The sequence below is a fragment of the Plectropomus leopardus genome, chromosome 8 (genome assembly GCF_026936395.1).
Source record: "Plectropomus leopardus strain MGB_pleo_1.0 chromosome 8, ASM2693639v1, whole genome shotgun sequence".
NCBI lineage: Eukaryota > Metazoa > Chordata > Actinopteri > Perciformes > Serranidae > Plectropomus > Plectropomus leopardus.
Genome location: NC_142183.1, coordinates 23,993,394 through 24,021,154, shown reverse-complemented (window position 1 = coordinate 24,021,154; position 27,761 = coordinate 23,993,394). Strand labels below are relative to the sequence as shown.

At 42.0% G+C, this 27,761-nt stretch overlaps 1 protein-coding gene across 3 annotated transcripts in view; it reads left to right on the top strand.

Annotated features, from left to right (window-relative positions):
• The window catches only part of nlgn3a (neuroligin 3a), a 224,491-nt gene that overhangs the window by 166,091 nt on the left and 30,639 nt on the right, over nucleotides 1-27,761 (top strand). For all 3 annotated transcript variants that reach the window (XM_088081221.1, XM_088081220.1, XM_042493720.2), the window contains one exon: nucleotides 14,178-14,363. In XM_088081221.1, coding sequence (XP_087937347.1) covers nucleotides 14,178-14,363 — 186 coding nt within the window. The remainder of the gene's footprint in view (nucleotides 1-14,177; nucleotides 14,364-27,761) is intronic.

Below are 27,761 nucleotides of genomic sequence, written 5' to 3'. Positions count from 1 at the left end.
TTCACTCACTAATCTACATACCCTCTTCTTCTTTGTTCTGTCTCTGTCTCAGTGCAATACTGACATTGAATGGTAGAACTTTAGGTCCCCACAGGTAGCAACAATTAGTTTGTCATCTACTTCTGATCCTTGGTCTCAATGCTGATAGGCTTTTACGACACATTGTCAAACAAGTTTCCTTTATGCAAATAACATAAATTTTATATCGCTCAGTGCAAATTTATGACTAGTCTTGTCTTTGCAAACCTTTGCTTCTTTTTTGATGTGAACACACCATGATGCCACATTCCAGTCAAAATCAGAGTTTGGAATTTTATAGTTTAAAAATATTCATCTTTCCAGCCTCTGAGCATTCCAGATAAATGAGATTGAGATTGAGATTGATGAATGAGAAGATTGGAGACATTTTTTGGCATCAGTTTACATGTGGAACAGGTTTAGTCTTTGATATATTTATTATTGTTTTAATTAAATACTGTTATATATAATTTATTGCCCTTTAGTTGATTGTTTACTATTTACAATGTGTGCTTCCATGGCTGCTGATAATGTTGTTTGACATCAGGTTACTGCCTCCTCATGACTTTGAGGGAGATGGATTTGCCCAGAGTTAACAAGTCAGAAGTCTTAGTTTGAATGGTGTTCCTTTGTACTCTTTCGAGTAGGAGGGTGGACGTTTTTGAGCTCCAAGTTGTCTGCAATGCAGCATAATAGTCCATCACACCTGATGTCAGTGAGGATAAAACGCAGGCAGTTAACCAAACATGGTCATCATGGCACATGCAGCAAAATTAAGAATTGGTGCTTTTCGGTCTCAACACTGCCTCCTCAACCGCGCTCACGCTTTCTGCTTTGGCCTTCAGGCTCTCAGGTGTACAGTGCATCTGGCCAGCCTATAGGGCGCATGGAACAAAGCCACAGTGACATTTTATCTGACGGTAGCTCCTGTGGGGCCTGAGCTATGCTGCCGAACTGTCAGGCAGATTTCAGCACGATGAGGAGGGGGGGAAGAAAGCCAAACAAACAGAGCCCTGGCACAATCTCCCATCGCCAAGCAGTGCAGACGAGCACAGAGAGACGTCCCTGGGGATTGCAGGAGGCCGAGATGAAACAGAAAGCGAGATCTAACCTTTTTGTTGTTGCTGGAACCTAGTTCTTTAGTGCTGCTAGATTAAAAGGAAGAACGGCGAAGTGAAATGAAAAAAGGAATAACTTCAGCTTTTCGAATGTGTAGACCCTCACTGGAAACAGGACTTCAATATCAATTGAAGGGGAAGAAAATAAGGCAAACATTGTGGTCTTTTGTAGGACATGGGTACAAGTGTCTTTTGTATAGTGCATGCCCTTGTGTTACATGCAACAATACATGACAGGCACACTCCCTCTATTGTAGAAGTGTTATGGAAATCATACACACTATTTCAAAAGCTTTTCATCCATTTTTCATTTCCCACTGTTCTCGGGGTGAGAGAACAGGCATGTTTCATCAACAAAGGAATATGTGAAGCCAAGCAAGCCAAGCACCCTCTCAAGGTAGAAGGTAATAAATTCTGCATATGTACAAACCTGGTGGTTTCACTTTCTATGAGACAGGGAGTCATCCAACCGCCAATATCGACTTATCAAATATGTTGAGTGTTGGCGAGCGTTGTTAACAAACCACATAACCACAGATTCATATTTCCAAGTCACCCAATTTGATTGCTTTTCTTAGTAGGTGGCACTCCTGTTATATATATATCTTTGTTTCTTCATTTGATTGTATAGGTTCACAGAAGGGCTGCTGCGCTGACACAGCTGTCTGATTGAACATCTGCAATTATGGAACTCTTAAATGTGCTATCTTTCTCCAGCTTCAGATTTTGAACCGTTAATGTGCAGATGTATAGGAGTCTAATTAGATCTGTGGCACAATGAATACCCCCCACCCCTCCCATCACTCCACTATATAGGGTTGGTATTAACCTCCTGATGCTTTCACGGGCAGATGAAGAGATACCCACCACTGATGTTAAGCTGGAAATGGAGCTGGAGCCCCGGGAGGCTCTGATCAAATCCCCAACTTAGCGCTCCACTGTGCACTGCGTAGCCCAGTTCAGCCTCACATGGCCAAGTATGCCCTAGCTTATACCAAAGTGATCCTCTTGCACCGTCCTCCCGGTGTGAAGAAGAGGAGGATCGCAGCAGAGAGCACCAGAGATCAGATGGAGAAGGGAGAGGGAGGAGGCTGAAAGCGAGAAGGTGTGGAAGCGGTAGGATGCTGATTGAGAGGTAGTTTAACATGGAGGGCTAAGAGGAAAGTCCAGAGTATAGTGAAGTCCTCGGGTGTCAAAGTTCACTCGAGACAGAAAGGAGTTATAGTCAAGGCTCAATGTCGGCCGGATAGTGGCGTCAGACCTTTGAAAACAGGGCCTTAACACTTTGAACAGATGACAGACACTTCAAAATCAGCCCTGGCTCCATTCGTTAGCGGTGTCAGGCTTTTAAGAACGAGGCTATAAACAGTGAGGAGGTGAGACCTATTATACCTGAACTCGGTTTGTCAGCGCGGCTGTGATGGCCGGTACAGATCTTATACCTCTTCCGCATCAGAGAGTAAATGCACGCCATTACCATTGGCCCAAGCAGCTGCTCGCATTGCCATCGTTCCGGCACTTCATCAAATTGATATTGTGGGAAAACACACGGGCAGTGCCCAATCTTTAGTTCGTAAACACACCCAGACTCTCTGCCAGCTCCCACTGGCTAGTGCTGGCCGTAGACCTAGTCAGTGCGCTTGGCTGATAATATGAATGGTAATGAGTGACTGGCTGCTGGGATTGAAAGCAAAAGTGCTGTCATAATTGAGTTAGATTAATTAAAGGAGCTCCACTGTATTCTTTCAGATCAGTGCATCTTGTTAGAGGGCTGTGCTATGGGTTGGGGCACCGGATGGGGTGTGTTTCATGGCCAAAGTGTATGTGTATGTGTTTGTGCGTGTGTAACCTGCAGATTGTGGGTTAGGTGGGTTGCTGCGTGAGGAACTAATTGAAATGAGAGGCGATGTGCGAGTCTCAGCCAACATGGCCGGTCCATTTGTCAGGGTGACATCACTGCACTCACACCCCATCCATCTCCGCCCGGCGCCACAGAACCATGCTCCTCCTGGTGATTAATATCCATACCTCCCTCACCGCGCTGCATACACTCCCCCCCTCGGAGCACTCGCACACTACTGCCGCTGCTCCACACATGCACACCCACAAACAAACAAATACTCACACACACTCAGTTGGAAGCCCTCCTCTTCACTTATGCTTTCTGTGGCTGCGTACTCACCCACACTCAGTGCCATGGCAGTCCCATTTACTCTCTCATACACACATGGCTGGAGCCCAGGGCACAACCTGTCTAACACATAAACTTCCAAATTGTTCCAAACATAAACTGCCCATACTCTTCTTGGCACATACATTTTATTGATTCTGGTTCTACCTATCCCAGTTTTTATTGAGTTCTCATTCAAATATAGTATATATTTGGTTTACATTTTTTGTATTATTTCTAATGCAAAAAAAATCTTCATTAAGGGTTATTTATGTTTAGATCAAAAATAGTCACATCACAACTAATAAGGTAAAATTTTTGGGGGAAAAAGTGTAATTATACTTAGTTGCTAATGTTTTACCTGAGTTGCATGTACTAAGTGATTCATTATGACTAAGATGAGGGTGTGAAAACACTGTATTCTCTTTTGATGTGGCAGGAAATACTGTTAGGTGGACTTTTCCACATGTAATCATTTTCATGCAATGATTTGAAGCTGCACCTAACAATTATTTTTATTTAAGATTAACTGCTTAGTCTAAAAATAACTTTTTTAAAAAAAAAAAAAAAAGAAGAAAAATGCTGATCACAATTGCAAATGTCTTCAGATTGCTTCTTCCCCCCAGTCAACAGACAGTTTTCTATTGAAGGAACAAAGAAACAAAAGCAAACCCTCACAAATGAGAAGTTGCAACAAGAGAAATGCATATAGCTGTATCTCTACTGTGTAAAGGATTAGGTGATATTCTTTATTTTGCAAACCGTCAACAAATCCCATATAAAGTCCAGAGCCAGCATTGTGTCTCTTAGTAGACCAATCACAATGTTTGTTTACGAGAACTTTCAGGTAGAAAATACCTGTGTCAAATACATAAAATGGCAATGCTGCTTCCATCAGTTAGTGTGTAAGATTAAGTGATAAAAATAATCTGAATATAAGTACACTTAAGCTGATATAGATCTTTTCTGGTGGGTATTCTTAGGTGGCTAAATTACACTTTGCTGTAGCCCTGTCCACATCTGGATATTGTTTAGCTTTGTGCCTGTAGATTTGGTTTATCAAAGATGCTAGCAAAGCAACACAGTTCATGAAATAAGCACAGCAAAAACATAAGAGAGGTCGGGCCGCCGTATTTATCTACATATGTTAATATATGTTATATAAAAATGACAACAGAAATGAATAAGTTTCTGCACATCTCTGCACTTCAAATCAGTCTACCTAGAAGTGATTGCAACGTCGGTGGTGGTTCAGTTAATACAGTCTGACTTTCCCGTCTGTGGCACCAACACCAAGCTCATTTGTTATTAATGAAGATGTAAACCTTTTAAAATAGGTCACAAATACAGTTTGTGTTTTTTAAGGCCAAATCATTTCTCATGAAGTGTGGGAACTGGAGGTTTTAGTAAATGTTTCACAGAATTGTAACAGAGTGTGTGGTGGGACTTTTTTGTGCCAAAAATTTGGTGTGCTGGTATTTAAGGCAGCAAGACAGTTTATGTGAGATTGACTCAAAATAAATGACAGTGTCAGTTTTCATCATAATGAATCATCCAGTGCAACACTGTGGCTGATTTATGTGTTTTTAATAGTTTTTTGACAACAGTGGAGCTCTATGGCACAGAGGAATAAGATATATTAGACTTTGGCTGCAGAGACAAGAATCGGTTTCTTGCTGTTTTGGGTCTTTTCATGAGATTTATTGACTGTAAGACAAATATAGAACATCCTAAGACATATTTTACAAGTGTTTTTTAGAGCTCATTGTGCTGAGGCATATTGTAAATACTGTGCACGTTAATTGACATATGCATAACTAGTGCTCTAGTTAAAAGCAGAGCAGGTCCAAACTTTGCTTTCGGTATGTGTTAAGCAGAATCAAAAAAGCCTGTTTCCAATAGCAAATCCTTGCCTCTTGTAAATTTGGAGCCTGTTTTAAATCAGAACACCACCTCACTGGCAGCAGCATCCGGTTATTGTAGCCAAAAATATTATACCCTTCCGAAGACAAATAAAACATCACTCACACAGCACACCACAGTGCTAAACCTCAAGAAAACAGATGTTCATTTAAATTGCTGTCGTTGATTTACAACTAAACTTGGCAAGGTTTTACAAATGAACAAATGTAAGAAGACAGGATTTACAGTATCAGGAATAAAAGCTGTAGAATGGGCTGCCTGGGTTTATTTCACATGTTCTCATGAGGAGAGGTAAACCAAAACTAAACTCATTACGGTCAGATATCAGTGCTACTCCAACCTGAGGAGTTGGGCTTTGAAGATGCTCTAAATGATGGCCTTTCTGTCCTGCACCGCTCCGCTGATGTGCTTTGATAAGCTTGGCTGTGATCTCCTCTGTGGTATCACAGTGCATCACTGCACAACCATCCTCATAGAGCTGGGTGGTGCTAAACTTTCTCACCACGCCCTCAAATTACATCACCCAGGCTTGCTGTCATGTTTCACACACCATGCCTTTGAACTTGTGCAGCCACAGGCCAAAAGTGAGACAGAGCACCTTGCATATAGTGTTGTTTTGCTTGAACAAAGGATGGCAAGTATACTGAATGTATATTTTTTTTCAAGCAAAAGACTTAAGTAAAGGCAAATTATTGTATATGAAACATCTCCCCGTGATGCATGTTCCTCCAAGCGAAACCAAAGCGCTGCTTAACCTCACAGTTGTGACTCTCCAACACCAGCCTCTCCCTCTCCCTCTGTAGGAGCATGCAGGCCCGCCTCCGCACCAGCTGTGAGACGCAAAGCCTCCCTTAATGTAAAAGCATTTCGCTGTCTTAGAGAATCCACTGTCTGTGCTATTCAATGAAAGGAAAGGTGTGGAGAGATATGGAAAAGAGAGAAGGTGATAAGTAGCGGGGGAAAGAGATGGAGGCAGAGACGGAGAACAGGGAGAGAGACACTGAGAGCAGAGCAAGACAGGGAGCTCGAGCAAAGGATGGTGAAGGGAGGGTGGGAGGGATGATAAAAAAATGTTTTAAAAACCTGAAAGCCGACAGCAGCTATGTGTGATTGATTGAGTGGCGTTCAGGTGCCAGGGGTCATACATATGCAAACTGCTCATTTGTAGTTGCTGTCAGGGCTGCTGTTCACCAGAGCCCTTGAATAGTGTCGCCTGGCCACCGGGACACATCGCACAATCAGATTAAGCAGTCCCCAAGTCACATGCAGGACGACCAACAGCTGCCACGTGCACCACCAGCTCTGACTTACTGTATCTGTTTTTTGTCCCCGTCTGCTATAACAGGCCCGTGTCTGTCTGAAAGAGATCTGGGTTTTAGGGGCTCAGATATGTGTCAGATGAGCTGTGGTGTTTGTGCGACGCCGATTTTCCCTCTTGACATTTTGTCGTTGTTTTTTTTTTTTCTTTCAGTGCTTTGTTGCACACAAACCACATTTTCCATTTGAGTGGCTCAGTCTGTACACGGCAGCACAGTATCTTCAGCATCATGCATCAGAGTATCTGACCACCTTTTCAGTGTGCAGTGTTGGTTCATGCTGCACGGGCTGCATCTATCTGTGTCATTGTGTGCAACCGAGACGAATATTCAAGCTGAGCCATTTAGGTTTCTGTTAGTCACCGGTCGGTTCACATTTTCAGCAAAGACCTGCAGTTTAGCAAGTGCGTTATTATTCAGTTTGAAATCGCCCAGTGTCGAGGGGCAGACCCCGGAAACATCCTATGACTTTGTTGCCATTCAAGGCGGTCTGATATTTTCTTTAATTATTGATTCGTGATGAGGCCAGCAGGAATCAGGGGCTCATGCATAAATTCTTTTTCACCATTTTCTAGTTTGATTTCGCTATCAAGCCATATTCATTCATATGGAACTAGTAATTTGTAGAGGAGACAATCAAAAAAGTATTTTTTCCCCCATGTCTTTATTTTCTCTTCCACCGGAAACAAGGATGTGGTGTTGGGTAAATGGGCTTCAGTGTTCAGGCTACCATAAAGAGGCTTTCTTGTGCTTGCCTGCCCTTCTCTCTCTCTCTCTCTCTCTCTCTCTCTCTCTGTGTTTCTCTATCTCTCTCTCTCGCTCTCCTCCTCTCAGATCAGACTGCGCTCCAGCCATGCTATTGGGCAGTGAGCTGCAAACAGGAGCTGTACACTGATCCAAGTGGCAATCACCTTCATTCAGGCCCACGCCCCCCTCCTGCCCCCTTCCCTTCACCCAGATTTTTTTTTTTTGAAGTCTTGTTGGTATGCTGAAATCTTCACCCCAACAAAAGAAGATTTTTAATTTTTTAGTATCATTATTATTATTATTGACACACAAACAGAAAGAGAAAAAAGTCAGAAAAACCAAGACACACAAGTCTAGCAATTTATTAACATAAAAATGATTAGTAAGTCACTATTTTGAACCCCCGTCCTAAGCAAAATTAAAATCAAAATTTAACCAACTCCTCACCAATGCCCCATTCAAACAATATTAGTCCCAAACACAGTTGATTTCTTGCAGCTTTCTCTATACTGTCACCTCAAACAGACAACATGTAATGTTACACTAACTAGTGTAGACACTAACTGTAGACGGCCCAACTGTAGGTCAGCACAGACGAAATAAAAAAGAAAATGAGCACAACAGTCAGACCATTTCAGAAATAATGAAATAAGTAAATTAAATTAATAGTAATAACAACAACATCAACAACAACAACAATAATAATAATAACAAAAATATTAATAAATAAACAATGTGATCTTGGATTATTACTTCTTTATACTGACTAAATAAGTAAATTAAATTAATAACAACAATAATAGTAATTATAATGATACATAAACAATGTGATCTTGGATTATTACTTCTTTATACTGACTAAATAATTAAATTAAGTTGATAATAATAACAACAATGAGAAAAATAACAATAATAATAATAATAGATAAACAATGTGGTCTTGGATTATTTTCTTCTTTATACTGATATTAAGTACTTTGCAGCTGGTGCCGATGTTTCAGCATATGCTCAAAAAAAAGAGAAGGATGAAAAACATTGTGGGAATGACTCCCTGTGTGGAGGATGGACCGCTGGGTATGTCGCTTGCTCATCGCGAGCTCCACACACAGGCCCTTTATTTGGCTGTGTGGAGGGTGGCCCCCTTCCCTCCTCTGCTTCTCATCCACACCCCCAGAGGCTCCCATTCAGCCCAGGCCTGGCTGGGGGGAAGTTGGAGCTCTTTTGTAGTGGGGGATTCTTAGGGGAGGCTGTCAAGGCTGTGACTGTGTGGGCCTTTATTTCCCCAGAGAAGAGAAGGGGGGAGAAACGATAGAGGGAGAGGGCAAAAGGGAGATGGGAGGGAGGGAAGGAGTGAGTGAGTACCAAAGGAGAGTTTGGACACAGACGGCCTTGTTAACTGGCACCCCCAAAGAGGGAGAAGATGGGAGGGAGAAAGAAACGGGGAAAAGGCGAGGTAAATGCGAGAATGAATTCAGTAGAAAGCCAAAAAAGTTTCCTTCAGTTACGTCATCGCTGTTATTCCCATCCTCCTTCTCTCTTTTCCTCTGCTCCTCCCTATCCGTTCCCTCCATCTGTCCCTGTGTAAGCTCACTCTTCAGCTCAATAACAAGCTTTTGCCCTCCCCCTCACCCTCTCTCACCCCCTTCTCACCCTCCGCCATTACTTTACACACATTCCATTATCTGGGAGACCGGGCTAAGAGAGATGTCTGGGGTCGGAGCGATCATTATCATCACCTCTTTCCGCTACACTCTGAGTTATAGCCCACCATATAGGAAACAGACATTTAAATCATAATCAATAGAGCAATATCAATGCTGAGAGGCATGGCTAAAGGAAATCGCTGCCGCGGCTCAGGAGGAAACGGAGATGCTCAGTGTAGACTGAGATAGTGGCACACACTTATTGATAAAATCCGATCAGAACGGGAAAATGCATTATGTGGCATCACGCTCAGCGCTGGCGTTTTTTTGCTGAAAAAATAAACTCTGTTTGGTTGATATTCAGGTGATGCAATGATTGAGGCTGGTGTGTGAAAATGTGTGGAATTGGAAAAGTGTTGGTTTGTCAGGGGTGATCTCCTGGACTCTGCTGCTCAAGTATTGCATCCGGTACATTGGCAGAAGCTCAAACACTGCAGAGGGGAGAGGCTGTCATGCTGTATACATTAACTGACCCTCTGGTCATGTTCAGGTGACAAGGGGCAGCTCAGTTCCTCGTAGCGAGAGCTGCACTACATACACACAAATGTTCTGTTCAGAAAGGACGATGCAAGGTGACAGGTGCGACCTGACCCAGCTGCGGACTGGACTGAGGTTGCGGCTGCCACTCCAGCTGAGATCAGGACTGAATCTCTGACTCTGTGCTGCCACAAGGAGAAAAATACCAGGTCTTCATACAGCACAAGTGCACTGTATCACTGTCAAGGGAGAGCAGCTTTGAGACACAATACAAAAACACATCATGTAATCAATCAAGACAAATTACAGTTCTAACATGCAGAGAAAGAGCGCAGAATCACTGTTATTAACTCATACAGTTTGCCGTGAATAAGGAAGTCTCATGCAAATTTCATGTCCATTCCAGCTGACGTGTTGACAGGTTGGATTCCATTTTTGAGTATCTTTGTTTCAAGCACTCAGACCATTTAAGATGTTATTTGTTGGCATGACCTTTTGCAGTTTATGTAACCAGGTTCCTCAACAGATCTTATTAAATACATCTTGGATTTGGCATACATGATTTAAGATGGGTTGACTAATATAAAGATCAGTTGTGTGATTTCTTTTCTCCGGTGTAGTTCAACTTCAGGGCATTTTCCTTTTTCTTTATGTGCCTGTCACCTCAGTCTCAATGAAATGTTTGAGCTTACACAAAAAAAGGTCTTGTTTTTATGCCTCCACACAAGTGATAGCCACGGTATGAGGCTTATGTTTTCAGGTTGTACGTCCATCCTGTTCTCGGGAACACAACACCTCAAAAGAGATTTTTGATTTTTTTTAACTTGGTAATCTGGTTAAAGGTTAATATCACTGTGACCTTAATAGTCTTATTCTTTTTATGTGATAGCTGAAGAACACTTTAATAGAATTGTTTTCAAACTTTGCACAAATGTCTCCTTCGACTCAAGAATTAGTTGAATAATTTGGTGGTCGAAGTTCAAAGGTCAAGGTCACTGCGACCTCATCTGTCTCATTCTTTTGAAGGTGATTTCTCAAGAACACCTTGAGGGATTTTTTTTTAATTTGTCACAAACGTTTGCTTGGACAGTAATCTGATTAGCTTTTGGTGGTCAAAGGTCAATGTCAGTGTGACCTTGTCAAAGTCATTTTTGTGAATGCAATATCTCAACACCATGAAGGATTTTTTTTTTGAATTTGGCACAAACGCCCACTTAGACTGAACAGTGAACTTTCAAATGTAGTGGTCAAAGGTCAGAGTAACTGTGACCTCACAAAACATGTATTTGGCCATGACTTAAGAATTCATATGTTAATTATGAAAAAAATGTACACAAATGTCTAATAGGATAAAATGATGAAGTGTTGACATTTTATATCCAAAAGGTCAACTTCACTGTGACATCATAATTTTATGCAAAAACACTTTTCCATTCATTACTCAGCCTCAAATCTCAGGAGCAGAAGGGAGACATTTGGTCAGATACTGAATGTATCTGACACTAACCTTGGGTGCCCACCGTGAAGCTGTGTTGATTGTATAGATCTTTTGTGCTGTCGGGGGGAAGCAGTGTGTGAAGCATCCATGTTTTCACAGACATGGATGTACACTGTAACTGCAGCTTGAATGGTGCGCAGAGGCATACAGCCACGAAGAGGTAACTGTAGTTTAAGAGAAAAAGGCAAACCATATACGACGTGTTCAGCCTGAAGGTGTTATGCTTGGGCTTTGCCTCAGTTATTGAGACTGAATTGGCACACACAGGCACAAAAAAAAACATACAGCATTTAATCTACAGTTTGTTCCAGAAGTCACAGCAGGCAAGATTAATAATGTCACAGAGAAAATTAAATTAGTGCAAATTGATTTGTATGCACTTTACTTTCAAAGTATCAGATCAACTGGAACTATTTACTGTTTAATGATTATTTTATGTTTGTGGAATTAACTTGACTGGGACACTGTAATTGTGTAAACTGTTTGTGCTAAAGCTAATTGGTCAGATCATTTAAAAGGGAATTTGCATATCGATTTGAATTCAGGCTGCTAACAAAGATGGATATAATGTGATTACGTTGTATAATTAAATGCTTATTGTAAAGCGGCACCTAGTGAGTATTAAAAAAATCTCAATTGAATGTCAGGTTGAGTAGCACAGTCAAGCACATAACCAGCCTGACCAAATAGTTCAGAAGCACTGAGCTGCAGCCCAGAATCCCAAGGTCCTGTGTAGGAGTGAGCTGTGAACAGATAGTGCACTGCACATCACGGTTCATGTGCAGCCAGAGCCCACGCAGTGCTGATGAGACGGGGATCATCTGCTAGATCTGGAAATCTATAACCCATTCCCTGGTGAGTACCGAGGCTCGGAAATTTAAATCACTCAAACCACAGACAAAGAGAAACTAGTGTGTCATTATTTAAAAAATTGTACTCCTGTAAATTATTCTGGCAAAGAAGACAGAGGGTCCAGAGGTCATGCCTGCATGCTGGATGTAAAGAATGAGCCAGAAAAGACCAAACAGCTGCAGAGCAAAAGCTTAAAGTCAGCGGTCTGCTATAAATGTAAAAATAGAAATAACCATGCATAAAAACAATTACTTTGCTATCTTAATTGCTTTCCAAAGAAAATACTTTTTGTCACCTTTCCAATTAAAACATAACCAGCAGCTATATTAGATGTATTTTTAAATGGTGCCTGCAGCATGTCTTGTTGTCTAAGATATTGGATTCCACCTCTACATTTTAATGACCAGTTTCATTTATAGATGCAGAAGAATCAACACCGCTAAACACAAATAAAATCACAAAAGGACTAGAGAATTGAGTAGTGCTTTATTTTACCAGCTAGGGATTCAACTCTAATGATTTACATTTTGTCATTTAGTAATTCCTCATATTACAGTGCCAAACGGATAATGTTTGCTGTGTCTTTTCAATTAGACTAACAGTTGCACAGAATCCCTTTTTTACATCCCCGTCTCCTGACATTTCTTAACCCATCTGACATACACTTTGGTGTAGTGTGAACCATTTCACAAATGAGGGTTATTCTGGGAGAGTCACGTCTCCTTTCTCTCTACATGGCACCCGGGAGAGGGTTGTAAAAGCTGTTGTCCTTTAGTTATGACGCCGGAACACAAGGAGGAGCCGCAAGAGAAAAAGAAAAGGAAAAGCTCTTCAACTGGAGTCCTCCTTTCTCCTCTCTCTCTCTCTGTCTCTCTGTCTGCGTCCGTCTCTGTTCCTCTGCCTGTCTCTTTCACTCTCTCTCTGCATGTGCCCTGCTGCTCTGTCATCCTCAGGGATGCGTCTGAAGGAGACCATCTGTTGATCCATTTGTCTCCTGCTTTGCTTCCTGTGCCACCGCCTCTCTCCTATCGATGATCAGGCCTGGCCTTTCCCCTGCCCACCCTCTTTGTTGCTGCCAACAGGCACTCGGGGCGAGGCGGGTGTGTGCTGTTGGGGGTGGGGCAGGAAGCTGTGCCCTCTGCAGTCTCTGCTTCGCACAAAGAGAGAAAATAGGGGTTGACGGACATGCCTTCTTTTTGTTCATACATAACCCTGGAGCAGCTGCTTTCTAATCAGTGTTTATCTAAAGTGAGCATCGCTGTGCTGACCTGAGTCAACAAAACACACATTTTTGGATTTCTTTTTCGATTGTTAATATCAAAACTATTCCCCTTAGGACCTAAACACAGAGAGCTCATCATTATATGGAGGCATAGACCATGAAATAGATGTTAGAAACAATGCTGTGATGCTGAAGGACCATCACTGGAGGCACCACCAACACATTTATTGCTTGTGAAGTGCTGCCACTAAAGAGAGAGAGGGGTGGTCTCGGTTTCCACGCACATCTCCCAGCTGTCACCTCGCATGCATGTTCTGGGGTTTGATGGACACTGAGTCCACCGTGGGGACTTCGGGGATTGCTTGCCTTTGATCTTCTCCCACGACTCTCGATTACCCATCATTCAGCAGGGCTTAGGCCCTGGAGAGCAGCTGGGAGAGGGTGGTGTGTTAACACGAGCTCTGATGTACCCAAGAGAGAGTCCCTGTCCAACTCAAGACATCATATAGCAGATTACACAGACATGGAGGGAAATGTGAACGGATAGTGCCTGTTGTGAGTGTTTAGACTGAAAGTATGTCTCGACTCGAGAATGTGAGAGGGAGAATCGAAATATGTCAGAGGAAGCTGGGAACTCTGATAGGATATATAATGAGGTTGCAGTCCATACGGAGGGTTTTGCAGCATCAAAATGACTGTAAATCTTGTTATCATGTCTTTTTCTGTCCGTCTGTGGAGTTTTCATAGATTCCTACGGTTTTCATCAGGACTGCTCAATATATCCAATGATGGGTGCTCACCCGGGGAGACATGCCATTGATTTCCCATAAGGTGCAGATGACATGTGGTCACACGCATTCCTATTTTACCAACAGCCGTGTCATCCAATAACTAGTGATTTGAACGCTGCTGTCACCCGGTGTGATGGTTCCTATGGAAAAATCGGGGTGGGGTTAGTCGCTGCGGGTAACCTTTATACTGCAGGTGCACATGGAAAATAAATGCCTGAGGCATGTTGCGTGTGCAAGTTGCAAACTACCTACTTTTTCAGTTTGGTCAAGTGCAAATGTGATATATTTAATTAGCTGTCTCTGGGTGACTTCCTAATCTCTTGATATCTGTGTTTGTTGCAGGCTTCCTCAGTACCGGTGACCAGGCTGCTAAAGGGAACTATGGACTCCTGGACCAGATCCAAGCTTTACGGTGGATCAGTGAGAACATCGGTTTCTTTGGAGGAGACTCCAATCGCATTACTGTGTTCGGTTCTGGGATCGGAGCTTCCTGCGTCAGCCTGCTTACCCTCTCCCACCACTCTGAAGGTACAGCACAGCAGGGACGAGGGTGGGGGGGTTACAGCTGTGGAGCTCATGCCTGCTGGTGTGTAGGCTGGCAGATATTAGAAACTGGCGATGCAGCTAGAGAGTTATTGAGTAATGTATTTCTACTGTACCGCACAGCCATAACGAATGCTTTAAGAAGCAGGTGTTTGCATTTCAATGATCGTGATGTTCATTAGCATCCAGAATTGCACTTCCATGGCAGATTTTGAACCACACGTGATGCACTCTGATGGTTTGCTGGTACCCCTCTCCGTCTCAGAAATAAATGTGTAGGTATAATGTGTCTTTGTAAGCAAGATAAAAAGGGACATGTTGTACAAGGGAGAGCTTTTTAGTGGCATCCTAACTGACACACACACCGTCCTCTTTGTAAGCAATGTTGTTTATCTGCTGGCTACCTTAATGCTACTTCATGATGATTTACTGCCCATGTTGGCCATGTCTTTAATACTAAATGCAGCATGCGCGTTGAACCTGGACACACGATAAACATCCCTCATACTCATGCTCCACTAATGCATCATTGAATTAAGATGGAGCTTTACTGCGCATAGGTAAGTTCTTGCAGAAAGTGCTTCGACTTGTGCGAATGAACGGTCCCTTTGAGCTGCGTCCATGAAGTGCACCCTGCAGAGGACACGGCATCTTCCTTAACCTGGAGTTATTACAATCAGTCACGTATCCGCCCATGCATTTTAAAGAGCTGGCTGTTTGTTTTTGCGTTTAATTGATGGCAGTGTTGTGTACATGACAGACTATTACGATATTGAGGTGTTGATGTTGTATAGCAATGTTTATGTTGTTTTTTTACATTGTTTATGTGGTGGTAATAATCTAAATGAGAAATCTTTAAAATTGGCCACGCTCGCATAGCCGGCTTGTGAACATGTTAACAAGCCACAAACATGCTGCTTTGGACACGCGTGGCTGGAAATGTAACACAGGGCTTTTTACTGTACATTACATGCAAGTGAATTACATTAAAGAAATCACTCTTCCATGGGATAAAGGATTGTGCTAAGGCAATATTGTGGTCAGGGAGCTATTAAGTGCCATAGGCCCAACCACACAAACACATTTCTTTTTCTTGTCACTAGGCAGAGTAGAATTTCTGTTCCTTGATTTTTTATTAGTAGACCAATATGCATTTGAAAGAGGTCATTTGTTGCTACTCTTCTTTGGTGCCTGTTACACTGCCAGGGATTTGTGATGTGTTTTGCGTTCTCCAATTTGCATTAAAGTGTTACTAATTGCCTTGATTTCCTCCGATGAATGATGACTGCTTTTGGATTGAATTTTTACCATAAATGCCTTTTTTATTCATACTCCATAATGTTACGCTCCATGTAGCATGTTATTATACTGCCAGTGAAACCATCTCCTCTGCCTCCCAGTAAATTGGATATTACCGGGTCTGTTTTTTCCCCTGAATGGAAATGTATGCCCCACTGATGGGATAAAAAAAAAAAAAAGAGCCAGTAAAACTTGAGGGATCCTAGGAAATTGAAACAGGAAGCCTTCTATCACGCCAGGACTCTTGCTGCGAATGTTACCAATGGCAATCAGATTTCACACAGTCTCTCTCTGAGCACAGATTGTTGTAATTATATAAAGTTTAGGACTGGAGTGGGCTGCTGGATGTGACAGGAAATCCAAGTGAAGAAATGTCTTTTTGCACCTGCTCTCACATCCAACGCTGTACTCAACCCCTCCTCCTCCTCCTATAGTTTTAACTGTTGAAGTGAAAACTGCTCGGATGCTCTTGTTGCCGAGACAACACAGTAAACAAGAAAGGAATCAAAAGTGTTTGGATCTGCATGCCGGCAAAAATTGATGTAAAAAATCTATAATCAAATTAATTATACACTGTGGCATGAGCACACCTGGTTTCAGGTGGCCTCTGGTAATGGATTTGTGTAATCATTTCCCGTCCATGTTAGCAGGCTGGGGGAGAGCGCCTTATATTAAGTTGCCTACTTTGCACTCTGACTGGAAATTAAGTTGGGGAACAAGATAGTAAACAATGCATCGCAGTTCCGCCTCCATATCCTGATTTGGCTTTTTATTTTGATTTAAAATTCATATTGAAAATAGAGGCAGTGCTGTCACAGTGATTGCTTGGATTCCAGAGGAGCATACAGGAGGATATGATAACATAGCATAGGATTCACATGTGTCTCGCACACAAACATTTTACTTCACCTGCTGCTCAGATGCAAGATAACGAGGCCCAGGTACAAAAAGAAAAAGTAAATCAGCGTTGACACACTGTTCTGGAGCTCCCTGGTGTGTCGCTGTATTTAATGACAGTATTCCCGCTCTTACTGTACACAGTCTGTCATCACTGCCTACAGTGCATAGACTTTCCATCTAACAGAGACTCCTTTTATGCCTGTTGGTGGCAGAGTGACAACTTACTTCAGATGCTCCATGCTCCTCCTGAAGCCTATTTAATAAGCTGGATCCTCCTATATCATCCTAGCCCTCCGGCCTCTTTCTTTGATTGCCTGCTCTTCTGGCCTGGCCTTGGTGGCGTCTCCATGTGGGCGTGCCGAAGGCTCCAGTCACAGGGTCCATCCATCACCTCCCCCCTTCTGGCCAGCGTTGAGGCTGGCTTGGTCGTCCTCTCGTGAGGGCTGGATTTTTTAGACCCCGGTCCCTGCCCTGCCTCCTCCATCTAATCTCCTCCTCACTGCACCCATCTGTCTCCCTGCCTTCACAGACAGTAAAAGCATGCAAGGGGACACACGCTTTCTCTCCATGTGCCAGCGTATGTCTCTCTCCCTTTCTCCCTCTCTGGGTTTCTGCTCCCTAGTCTGCAGCATGTGTGGTGTGTTGCTATTAATAAGATGGCTGCCTTGTCTGCTATGTGGCAAGCAATCTAGCCGCACATCTGAGAGTTTGGAAGCAGAATGGTCATTAAAAGCGCAGTCCCTCTCGGCAGGAGAGTGTTTTTGACCAGCTTATTAAATGTAGCTCAACAGTTGTGTTCCCACTGAGGGAAATCTCTGTCCCCATCTTCTTTTTCTCTGGCTTCAAACAGAAAACGGCTGAAGAAGTTCAGAAGCAAGGACATTAGCCAGTCCCATGTATTATCTAACTGGCATCGCACAGGCACTAATTGAACATGCAGATTTGGCTTTTTCCCTATCTCCTAATAATCATTACGATATAAAAAGCGAGATGGCTTCTCTGCTCATGAACAGAATACCAAGTAGCCAATGACTCAGATGTGTGTATTTGTACATATATCTCTTTAGTGTGGCTGATGTATCCATCTCCCTTCACAACCTACAGAAGACTTACTGTTTATCTTAGCACATATGTCTGCATCAGCGTGCTTGTCCCAGCTGTTCACGTATGTGCACGCAGGCGTGTCTCTACACGGATCACACATGAGGGAAGGGCTAGCAGTAGAGTCGCTGAAGGTCGTTTGGTTTCTCTTTTTTTTTCTCTCTCTCTTCCTGTAAGCAATCAGGATAAAAGCTCCGCTTCTAAGGAAGTGCTCCCCTTTTAATGGAACGTCTTGGACATTAAAGACAGCTAGTGTGGAGGATCCTTCATGCCAATGTCAGCTTTCATTTTTATTAAGACTTCTGGGTTATTGAAGACCGTAAATGTGCATGTTAAATGCTTGCTTTTTATTATAGCAGTGCAATGAGTACCAAGGCTGTTTAATGCAAGACACCACCTGGCAAACACTGAAACCCCTTGAACCATGAGTATTAAGAGGGCAGTGTGACAGGTACTCGGTTTTCAGCTAAGGGTAACAAGTTTTTGAATCCATTTAGTGTGAAGTATAGCATGGAAGGTGATTAAGCGAAGGAACGCGTCGTGGGATGTGTAGAAATCGCGGATCAGAAAGATTGAAAAAATCAAATGGCGTGGCAGGACATTTTTCTCAAATCAAATCTGAAATATTAACTTTATTAATGGCTGCTCTTCATCGTGAACTACTTGCTGTGGATTCTCGGACTGAAATTTATGATTCATGCAGTCCTGGGAAGGATGTGACTTGGAAGTCATAGGAACTGATGTATTACTGCACAATTTCCTTCAGCTGATTGGGTGAGAAACTCGAGCTTCTGTTAGAGTCACTTGAGTGTGATGTTATGATTACAGTGAGGCACAAACTGCTGTGTCCTTTATGATCAAGTGTGGTCAAGATTGTGCAGCCAGTGACTCATCTGAAGGCAAAATGGCTGCCAAAGAAAATGTTTAATAACCTCAAATAAAAGACCCATAATACCCCAGATATTTAGAACTGCCTTTATTAGAGAATTGGTTACATGATAATACAGAGTTGATGAAGGTTTTAGATTTTATCTTTATAAGTATAAATATCATCACAAATACATCATTATTTGTCACTGAGTTTGTGCAGGTCTAACTTAAAAAAAAATCTTTAGTGGTCAGTGTTTTAAACACTTAGCAACACTCATCACAGTTTTTGTTATTTATAACGCCTTTTTCTTCCCACCATCACCCTCCCAGTAGAAGACACAAGACGCCTTCCTCTGTGGTGTAAACAAAACAAATACTTAATATAGGTAGAAAAGGTACTGTTACAGAAGCAAATAACAAATGAGCAGACGTAGTAAGTAAATAAATAATAATTTACCTTGATTGACTATGTTAAATATTTTTTAACATGGTAAATCATATATTTTAACACGGTAAATAGTTGGTTGAGTATTTTATCATATGGACTGGACCTCAAATAAAATCATTTTTTCAAAATAAAAGCTTTTTCTAATTTATTCACACCATTTGCTTTATTAATTCAAAAGGTGCTTCATCATTACATTGACTGGTTAAAAATGCCAAACAAACAGTATTCAGATAGAGCCAAGTCTAATGCAGCTGATTCAGTAGTTGACATCTTAAGTCTGTTTTCATTTATTGGGAAGTGAAAGGAAGTTAAACAATTAATTAAGAAAATAATCGATAGATTAATCTATAATTAAAACAATCATGAGTTGTATCCTTAATAATTATATTTATATTTATCATTCATTTCACGCACCCTCATGGTGAACGAAGAATCCAAAACATGCTAACTTGATTGATGAACTGAAGTAATCAAAGGTCAAATTTAGCAAAAGCAAATCCTTATTTAAAAAAAAAAACAGTTTACAAACTCTTACCGTGTGCAGTATAATCCAAGTCTAACTCATCCAGTCCTATGCTCAGTACTTCGCAGAAGCATGCAGTTTTGCTAAAATATTGTGATTTAAAAAACATATCCGTACAAACACTCATGCACGGCTGAGTAGCAAAAATTGATGGGTTTGTAAAGTACTGAGCATAGACTGGATAACTGATCACACTGCACGTGCTGTGTGAGTTTGTAAACAAATGTGTTGATATTGTTAAAATGTTCTCCAGTGACTTCAATTTATGGGGAACGTGCGCCCTTTTTGGATTCTGCGTTCACTGTAGAGGCATGCGAGAAAAATGTTTTCTTCATAAATTCAACACAGTAAATATTTGATACACAAATGCACATTATGTGGGTAAAGTATTCTTTAATATTTGGCAGTTTAATGGCATCACGAGTGACTGCTCCCATATGACATCACATCAAAGGTTAGAGAACAAATTGCACAAATCAGTGTAAATGACTGCTGTTTGTGGCATGTATTTACCTCGTGGACTTACAGAGGAAGGAAATGAGACTGACAACAACGTTTATTAGACCTGGAATCAATCTGCCTCTGTCAGTCTCGCTGATACAGTGCTGCCGTTGTGGGATTCAAAGCCTGCATTGCCACGAGCACCTAACCTCTGCTCTGACAATCATTCACCATGTACATGCGGGCTCGTATTTGTCCTCAGAGGGAACAACACAAACAGTGTTGTAGTGAGGCTGCAGGGGATTGTGAGGGTGTGTTGAGCTTTGAGAACGTGTGTACTCATTCAGTGCTGTATCTTGAGATATCGACAGGTGATCTAAGACTAAATGCTGCTCCAAATTACCCTATCTTCCAGAGTGGAGGGAATGAGGCAAGCAGGCCATATAGATGAAAAGTGTGTGAGTGTTACACTACATCACTGCTTTAACCATAATGTTACATGTGGCTATGACCTTTGAAAATAACACGTGTGGGTTTCCTATCTGAAACGAGACTCATGGGACTTTTTCCTCGTGGAAATGTCTGCATACCCCCACTACATAATGCCCCTGTGCTGAGCTCTCTCCGTACTCATCTGGAGGTGCAATTCATCCACTCTCCGCGTTGACGAGCAGCCATCCATCTCCTGTGGAGTTTAAGCATCAAATAAAGGCCCCTTGCAAGAGCTGGGATGTGAATAGGAGTCACAGGGAAAGATAGCTGCGTAACCGCATCCCTGGGATGTTATTCATACACGATTCAGCACCATTGTTGTGCAAATGCCTCGTGCTTGAGAAAAACCAGGGACAATTGTCGAAGTTGAATAGACCCTATTTCTGAGATGTCAAAGGCATTCAGCGACTCGACACTGTAAAGTTACCTGGGTGTTTGGGGCAACAGAATGCCTCCATCTCAAGGTTTGATTTGGCTGTTTGCTGAAGGGTGTCTGTGCATCTCAGGGTGTGAAAAAGGCCTATGCGAGATGAGAGAATGGGGACGCGCCTTGTCAGGTGCCGTATTCTTCCACCTCGATTGACAAGAGCGATAATTAAACCAGGGGGATGCCATCTCTGCAGAGCAAGAATGCTTGTATTTATTTACGCTGACTACTCTGCTTTGTTGTCTGCCATATAGTGTGGCAGTCACTGTGAGGAAAAAGCAAACTGCTTTGAACAAGTGGCCTATGTGGCGTTTTTCAGTCACTCTTTGAACTGCCTTGTTTTTGACTTTGCATGACAGAGCAAAAAAAAGGTTTATTTTTACAAAACAAAGATGGAGGATTACTCACCAACTAAAAGGTATTATTCTTTTTTGGACTCGTGAGAAATTGGAAACGGCCTAATTCAGGCAGCAAATAGGTTTTTTTTCTCTTCACTACTCACCGTTGTAAAGCGAAAATGAAGCCAAAGCTGTGATGAGCAGAGAAAAAAAAGGTAAACTCAGCAGAGTAATGTGAGGTGGGAGGGGTGTTGTTGGGGTAAAGTTGACTCCGCTGATGTCAGATAGCCAGTTTGAGGTAACACTCTAGTAAATAATATCCAGTTGGGCTGTCCATCAGAGTGAGGCAGCTTTACCTATCCCTAGCCAGAAGAGAGCAGAGGAATGAAGAATTGACAAATGGCCCGAAAACGGTGAAGGCAGTTCATTCAGGTAGTCCAGCCATCAGTCTGTCTCTGCTTGCTGCAGGTAGTTGAGCCTATAAAGCATAGAGTTATAGGTGTTAAAGAGCCGAGCAGCAGGTCAAAGAAAGAAGCTGGGGATAATTGAGTACTTTAGTAAATCCATGCCTCCATCAACCAAGGTAATAGCTCAGAGCATTGCATATACCTGTGGCCGCAGATCCACAACCGTACAAATTGGCTTCGGCAGCTTGAGCGACATGTGGCACACATGGGCTGTCTCAGCAATATTCTCCAAGACAATACAACGAGACCCATCTGGTGATGTATCGCCGAGATTGCTTTTGGAATCTAATCGCAGCTGATGAACGAGGTGACTACAGAATATGTCATCTGTTGATGACCTGCAATCCCCAGCGAAGACGCCGGCGAGTCATTAGTTCAGGTAGATGCCATCTATGAATCATTCTTGATAAATCATTGTCAAGGGCGCATTCATACACCTCGTAATGGACAGTGACAGCAGAATGTTGGAGGGGGAATGGTGGCTGCAGCTCCGGGCTGTGCCCCGGCTTTCTTTGATCCTGTTAGGCTTTAGATCAATTAAACCAATAGCCGCATCATATTGCTCCCAGACTGTCTCGTCTGTTTCCTCTCTTGATTGGTCTAATGACTTGATGGAGGTTTCCGTCTGCCTGTCTTTCTATCCATTTCCCTGCTACCTCGACTCCACTGCCTTAATCTCTGAGGCATTTTCTTCAGCTCCTTTTCCCTGTTCCTCATAGCAGTTTCTTTCTTTTTTTCCAGTACCCACCCTCCCCCGTGTCTCTCTTTCGTCTTCTCACCATGTCTCCCTCTCTCTGCCTCAGTCTTTCTCTCTCTGGCACCAGTGTAAAGCATCCATTATAGAGTGATGCATGGGTGTCTGTGTGAGTGGGAGAGAGGGACTTGGCACTCCTCCTGCCCCACCTGCAGAGGAAGCTCTGACAGCTGAGCATTGGGGGCTCCTCTCTCCCCCTCCTCCTCCGCCCATCTCCACATCTCCACTGACCTCCCTCCTCCTCTCACACCTTCTCCATCTCCCTTTCTCTCTCACCCTCCCTTTATTCCCTGTTGTTCCACACATATTGGCCCAATTTCTGCCACTGCTCACTAGTTTCCCTTTCGTATTTTTTCACATTTCATTATGCCTCTCCATTTTCTCTTTTGTGGGCTCTCTCTTTTTGTCTTCCTCGCTGCACATTTTTATTTGTTTCTTTTTTTACTCACAAGTGTTTATTCATTAGGCATTCCGCAATCGGCAACATGGCTGAGTAGATGTGTAGTTAAATAGACTTTTTTTGCCCCTGTTTGTCTGCCAGATGAACAACTATGGTGTAATTAGCTGAACTTTGGCCTTCGGTGATGACCACGAGCACTCTGTGTTTGCTTGTTGTTGCTGACAGCTCACCTCTGCGGCTAGCTAGGTCAGTCGTTCAGTTTCCGTACATCTGTTTATCCCCGCTGAGAGGAAAGCGCTCAGAGTCTCTGCATGAATAACATACTGATGCTGCGGAGTTGCTATGAAGCCAAGACACCATCTCATTCTTCATCAATTCCACAGGTTTGCTCAACATGTGATTTAAATACATCCTCTGCAGCAGGAAAGTGCATATAACTGGGTGTTTCGGGTGATGTTTTTTGAAACTTCTGAATTATTTTTTGAAATAGGAAATGTATAACTTTGTGCTCACTTAATTCTGGTATAACCGCTTCATCTGCACAGAGAGGAAAAATACTTACTGCATGATTATAGGCATCCAGGAATATATCATTCTGTTTACACAGAGCCTGCTTGCTATAGTCTGTGCTTACAGACAGAATGATTGGAAGGAAAATTGTTTTTTCAATGTGTGATAAGAAGTGTCGCATAGTAAAAAAAAAAAAAACATCAGTCCAATTACTTTGCTGTTGGGCTAAGCTGGTGCGATTTCCCTATAACAGTGTGATATAGAGAGAACGACATTCATGTGTGCCATCTGGATCCCTATCACTGACTTAATGTGCTCTAAGTGCACACTTTAACCGTCCACGTGCAGTCACAAGCTGTAGCCTGCCTACCAAGACGTTCAATTCTGGGCAGTGCAAATGCATTAGCCTTAGCTGTGAAATTTGCATAGTCTGAGCACAATGAAATCCCCAATGAGAGGAACTTCAGCAAACATGCTGACGAGCAGAAACCTCTTCTATAAAGGGCCAACATTGTGCAACCTGACAAAAAGACTAAATCTTTAGCTCTCAAGCCTGAAAGGCTGTAATAGATTTTTAGCTTAGAGAGGTAACATACACTATAGATCCTTTTCAGTGGTAAAAGAGAGTGACTCGCCAAATCCAATGCAACTGTCAGAGAACAATATGGCAAAAGTGCTATTTCACAACTTGAAGACAATTTCTGTCATTTGGAGTGTCAACTTACAGTATTCATATTTGATTTTGAGAGGCTACCTGTTCAGACCGAAGACATAAATGCAGTTTGACACTTTAGAAATAGCATCCGCATGCCACAAATAAAGTATTATCTCAGGATGCAAGGCTTTCTGCATACTTTTAACAAACTAGCTTGCACAACACATCATCCAGCCGCGTGTGACAGTGAATCATTCACACCTTTTTCAAACTAGCTAAATTGAAGGTGGGGGAGAAGCTGTCTTACACAGAGAGGCGTTGCATTATAAACAGGCGAAATAATAAACATGAGCAGCTCTGGGGTTACTGTTGGAGATATGTTTTTCCGGGTGGGATAGAAATCTCACTATCTTCTGGCCACAAAAAAATCTCCCTCAGCTGTTACTGCATTAAATGTATTAGCCCACAGTGGCTAACCTGGTGCAGCTGCTTGACAGAAAAAGCCTTCAAGGGCACCTTAAAGCTCTCATGTGTAGGATTTGAACATTTGTGACGTTGGCAACTGCAGAAGTGATCTGGGGACATTAAAGCCATAGCAACCACTGACAACACTGAGGTCATGTTCTTGTATTTTCCCTGTGATAATTGGTGTTTTGAGGATCCAGTGTGGGTTCTTTCTGCAGTAAATGGTGGTTATTTTATAAGCTTACTCAAAAAATAAAATAAAATTTGTATCTCTCCACCAGAATTTTATTTTTTGCAGTATCGAGAGGGCTTTGAAGTAGTGTGTAGACCTTCATGTTTGGAGATAAAACAGCTTCATATTTTGGGTCTATCATTTCATGGGAAGTTTCCTAGAAAGAATTGCAGAATTTGATACTAATTACAGGGAACTTAGAGAAATAGAGAAAACAATTTCAGGCATTTCGCAGTTTTTCAGCAGTGTATGGTTTACAAAGAAATGCACAAAACTTCTCTATTTTAATAATAAATGAGCAACTTTTTTTGAAGATTTTTTTGTGTTGTTTTAGCTGATATTTGACAGGACAGATAATATGAAGGAAGAGAGAGAGGGGGGTTGACATGCAGCAAAGGGCCACAAGTCGGACTTGAACCACAGGCCTTGCTAAGGACTCAGCTTAGACATGGTGCACGCTCTACGTCTGATGAATAACATTGTATATGCCCAAAAACCATGCATACGCCTTTTTTCCCCACGTATAAACTGGTATTTATAAAAGAAGAATATGCGCAACGCACTCATTCTTCAGAGGGGCATTTGCAAAGTTATTTTTTCAATTCTTCTGAGTGATTAATCTTTATCATTTTTATTTACTTTCAATTCCCTGTTGGTGATTGTTTAATCTAATTGTTGTGAATAATTTTTTATGAAGTGAGTTTTACCATGAGCGCGAATTATTGATCATCCTTCTGATGTTTAATAATGATGATGATTGAGACTTTACCAGCGTTGTGATGAATTGTTGGTATGGACTGGAAATGAGCGAGTACATCATTATCTGTATCTGTTCATCCAACTGTATTATCTGTATCCTTATCTATACTCTGAATGGATGGAGTTTGAACTCAAAGTGGGTGTGACTTTAACTGGAAATGGGTGAGATGACTGGGATCGAAACAAAACTTGCTGTGTTAAAACAGATATATATGGTTTGCTCAGAAGTTGCTACATCTATTATCTATTAGATAAATATTCACAGAACAACCTCAGGGTTGAGCTTCAGATCATTTGATTTTATAACAAGAGCAAGAAATTGCACATAGTTACCCAAATGAGGATTTTCCTTCTTCAGGAGAACGGATATTGACACATTTTACTCAAGTGATATTTGTCCTTAAAGTGAAGAGTACCTTTACGCCACAAATCGACACAGCAGTGCGTTATGACAGCTGCACTGGTGCTGTTGGAGAACCTTGCTGATGCAACATTGTTGGTGAAATTGCACTTTTTTACCGCATTTGTCATTGACAGGTCCAGTGAATGGTGGAAGGGCACAAGTATCAATATGGTAATACTTTGGGAGTGAAAATGAGGCTTGTGCCCATGCGCTCAGTGGCACATTGTTTTGGTTTATAAAACAGAATCAGGCATAAATACAGCTATATGAATCTGGCAAAAAGAATATGTATGCATCTTTTTTTATTTTTTGCTTTTTTGTGTACACACAGTTTTAGTTGTGAAGCTACACAAAGTTTGATGCATCTGGCCCATAGACTGAATATAAAGAATGACGATGCATCTTCACTTCCTCCCACTGTACACAAATGAAGCCTAAATATCCCAGATATGGCCACTGCCATCTTGTGCTGGTGATGTTATTTGAACCCAGAGTCTGCACAGTAGTAATCTCTGCAGTGTGGAGTTATCACATGCACCCCCGTCCGACCAATACTGAACAGCATTATTCATTGCGAGCATACTGATTGGCAAACACAGCTGTCAATCATGATGTCAAAACCCCTTTTTATAGCATCAAACAACTCATTAAAGCTAAAATGTATTTTAGAAAAACAAACACTTGAACAAACATCAGCATGATGACAACTGACTAAAAATGAAAGAAACCATCTTTGGGAAAAGTTAATTTGGAGTGCACTCAATTTTTTAAGTTTGGCACGTCCTGTCTGCTAACATGGAGGGGGCGGGGTTAATTACCTTTTCTACTGCCAGCCACCAGGGGGCTTTGAGATGTTGCCGCTTCACTTTTGGAGAACTGTTATGTCATCTGTCTTTATAGATAGTCTCTGATCTCCCCATTGAGATACCAGTGTGCCCCATATGCAGCAGTTTTTACCACAGTTGTATCTTTTTTCAACAAAAAGGAAAGAAGATCCTGTAATAAGATCTACACCACAGGTTTTAATGTTTTCAAACTTTTTGGTCACGTTTCATCAAGACGCTTTGGTCCCATAGGATTTCATTGGAAACAGAATAGAATGCAGCAATCAAGCCATGAGAAAAACAGTGTTGCCTACAAAATTGATTATGCCGCCTGAAGGCTTTTATTGTGAAGCAGCTGCAGGAAGTGCTGAGGAAGTGTTTGCTGACAAAGCGCAGCAATGAAGTGGATCAGAAACCAGCGAGGCTCCTATCTGTTAGATGAAAGGTAAGAACAGGAATGTGGGAGTAAAACAAAACTCCCAGTGCGACTCCTACGATATCCATGAGCTAACAAATGCAGATTAAAGCAAACACTAAAAAGAAAGCTTTTCCTCAAAGCTGTTCGTGATGAACAGTTTAGTATTCAACACAGTGGCAGACTTGGCTGTGTGAAAAATTAACAAAGAAGGAAAATGCAGTGTACTAGAAACTCTGCCTATTTTTACACCTTAGCACACCTGGATAATTGCTGCAAAATATAAGTTAAGAATTCAGAATCAGAGGCTCTGATGCAGTTCAGAACAGCTCTTCATTTAAAGCATGCAGCAGACTTGACAGCTAAAGTGCTCAACAAAGTCAAAGAGAGTATCTGCAAAGTAAATGTTAATGCAAGTATCATTTGAAGGTGACCCGGGCCGCCGTCAGACAATCACGCCTTTGACAGACTCGCCATTTAACCAAAACAAATGCTGCTTTTTGCTAGCCAAACATAATACTGCATCAAGTTCTTTCTTTTTTTTATCAAATGAAAAATAGGCATCGCTCCTGAAACATTTCTCCTTGTTTAAGTGAAGGCTGTTTGGAGAGCGCGCATCCTCCGCAGTATTTCAGATGTTGACATACCCATATGGCATGC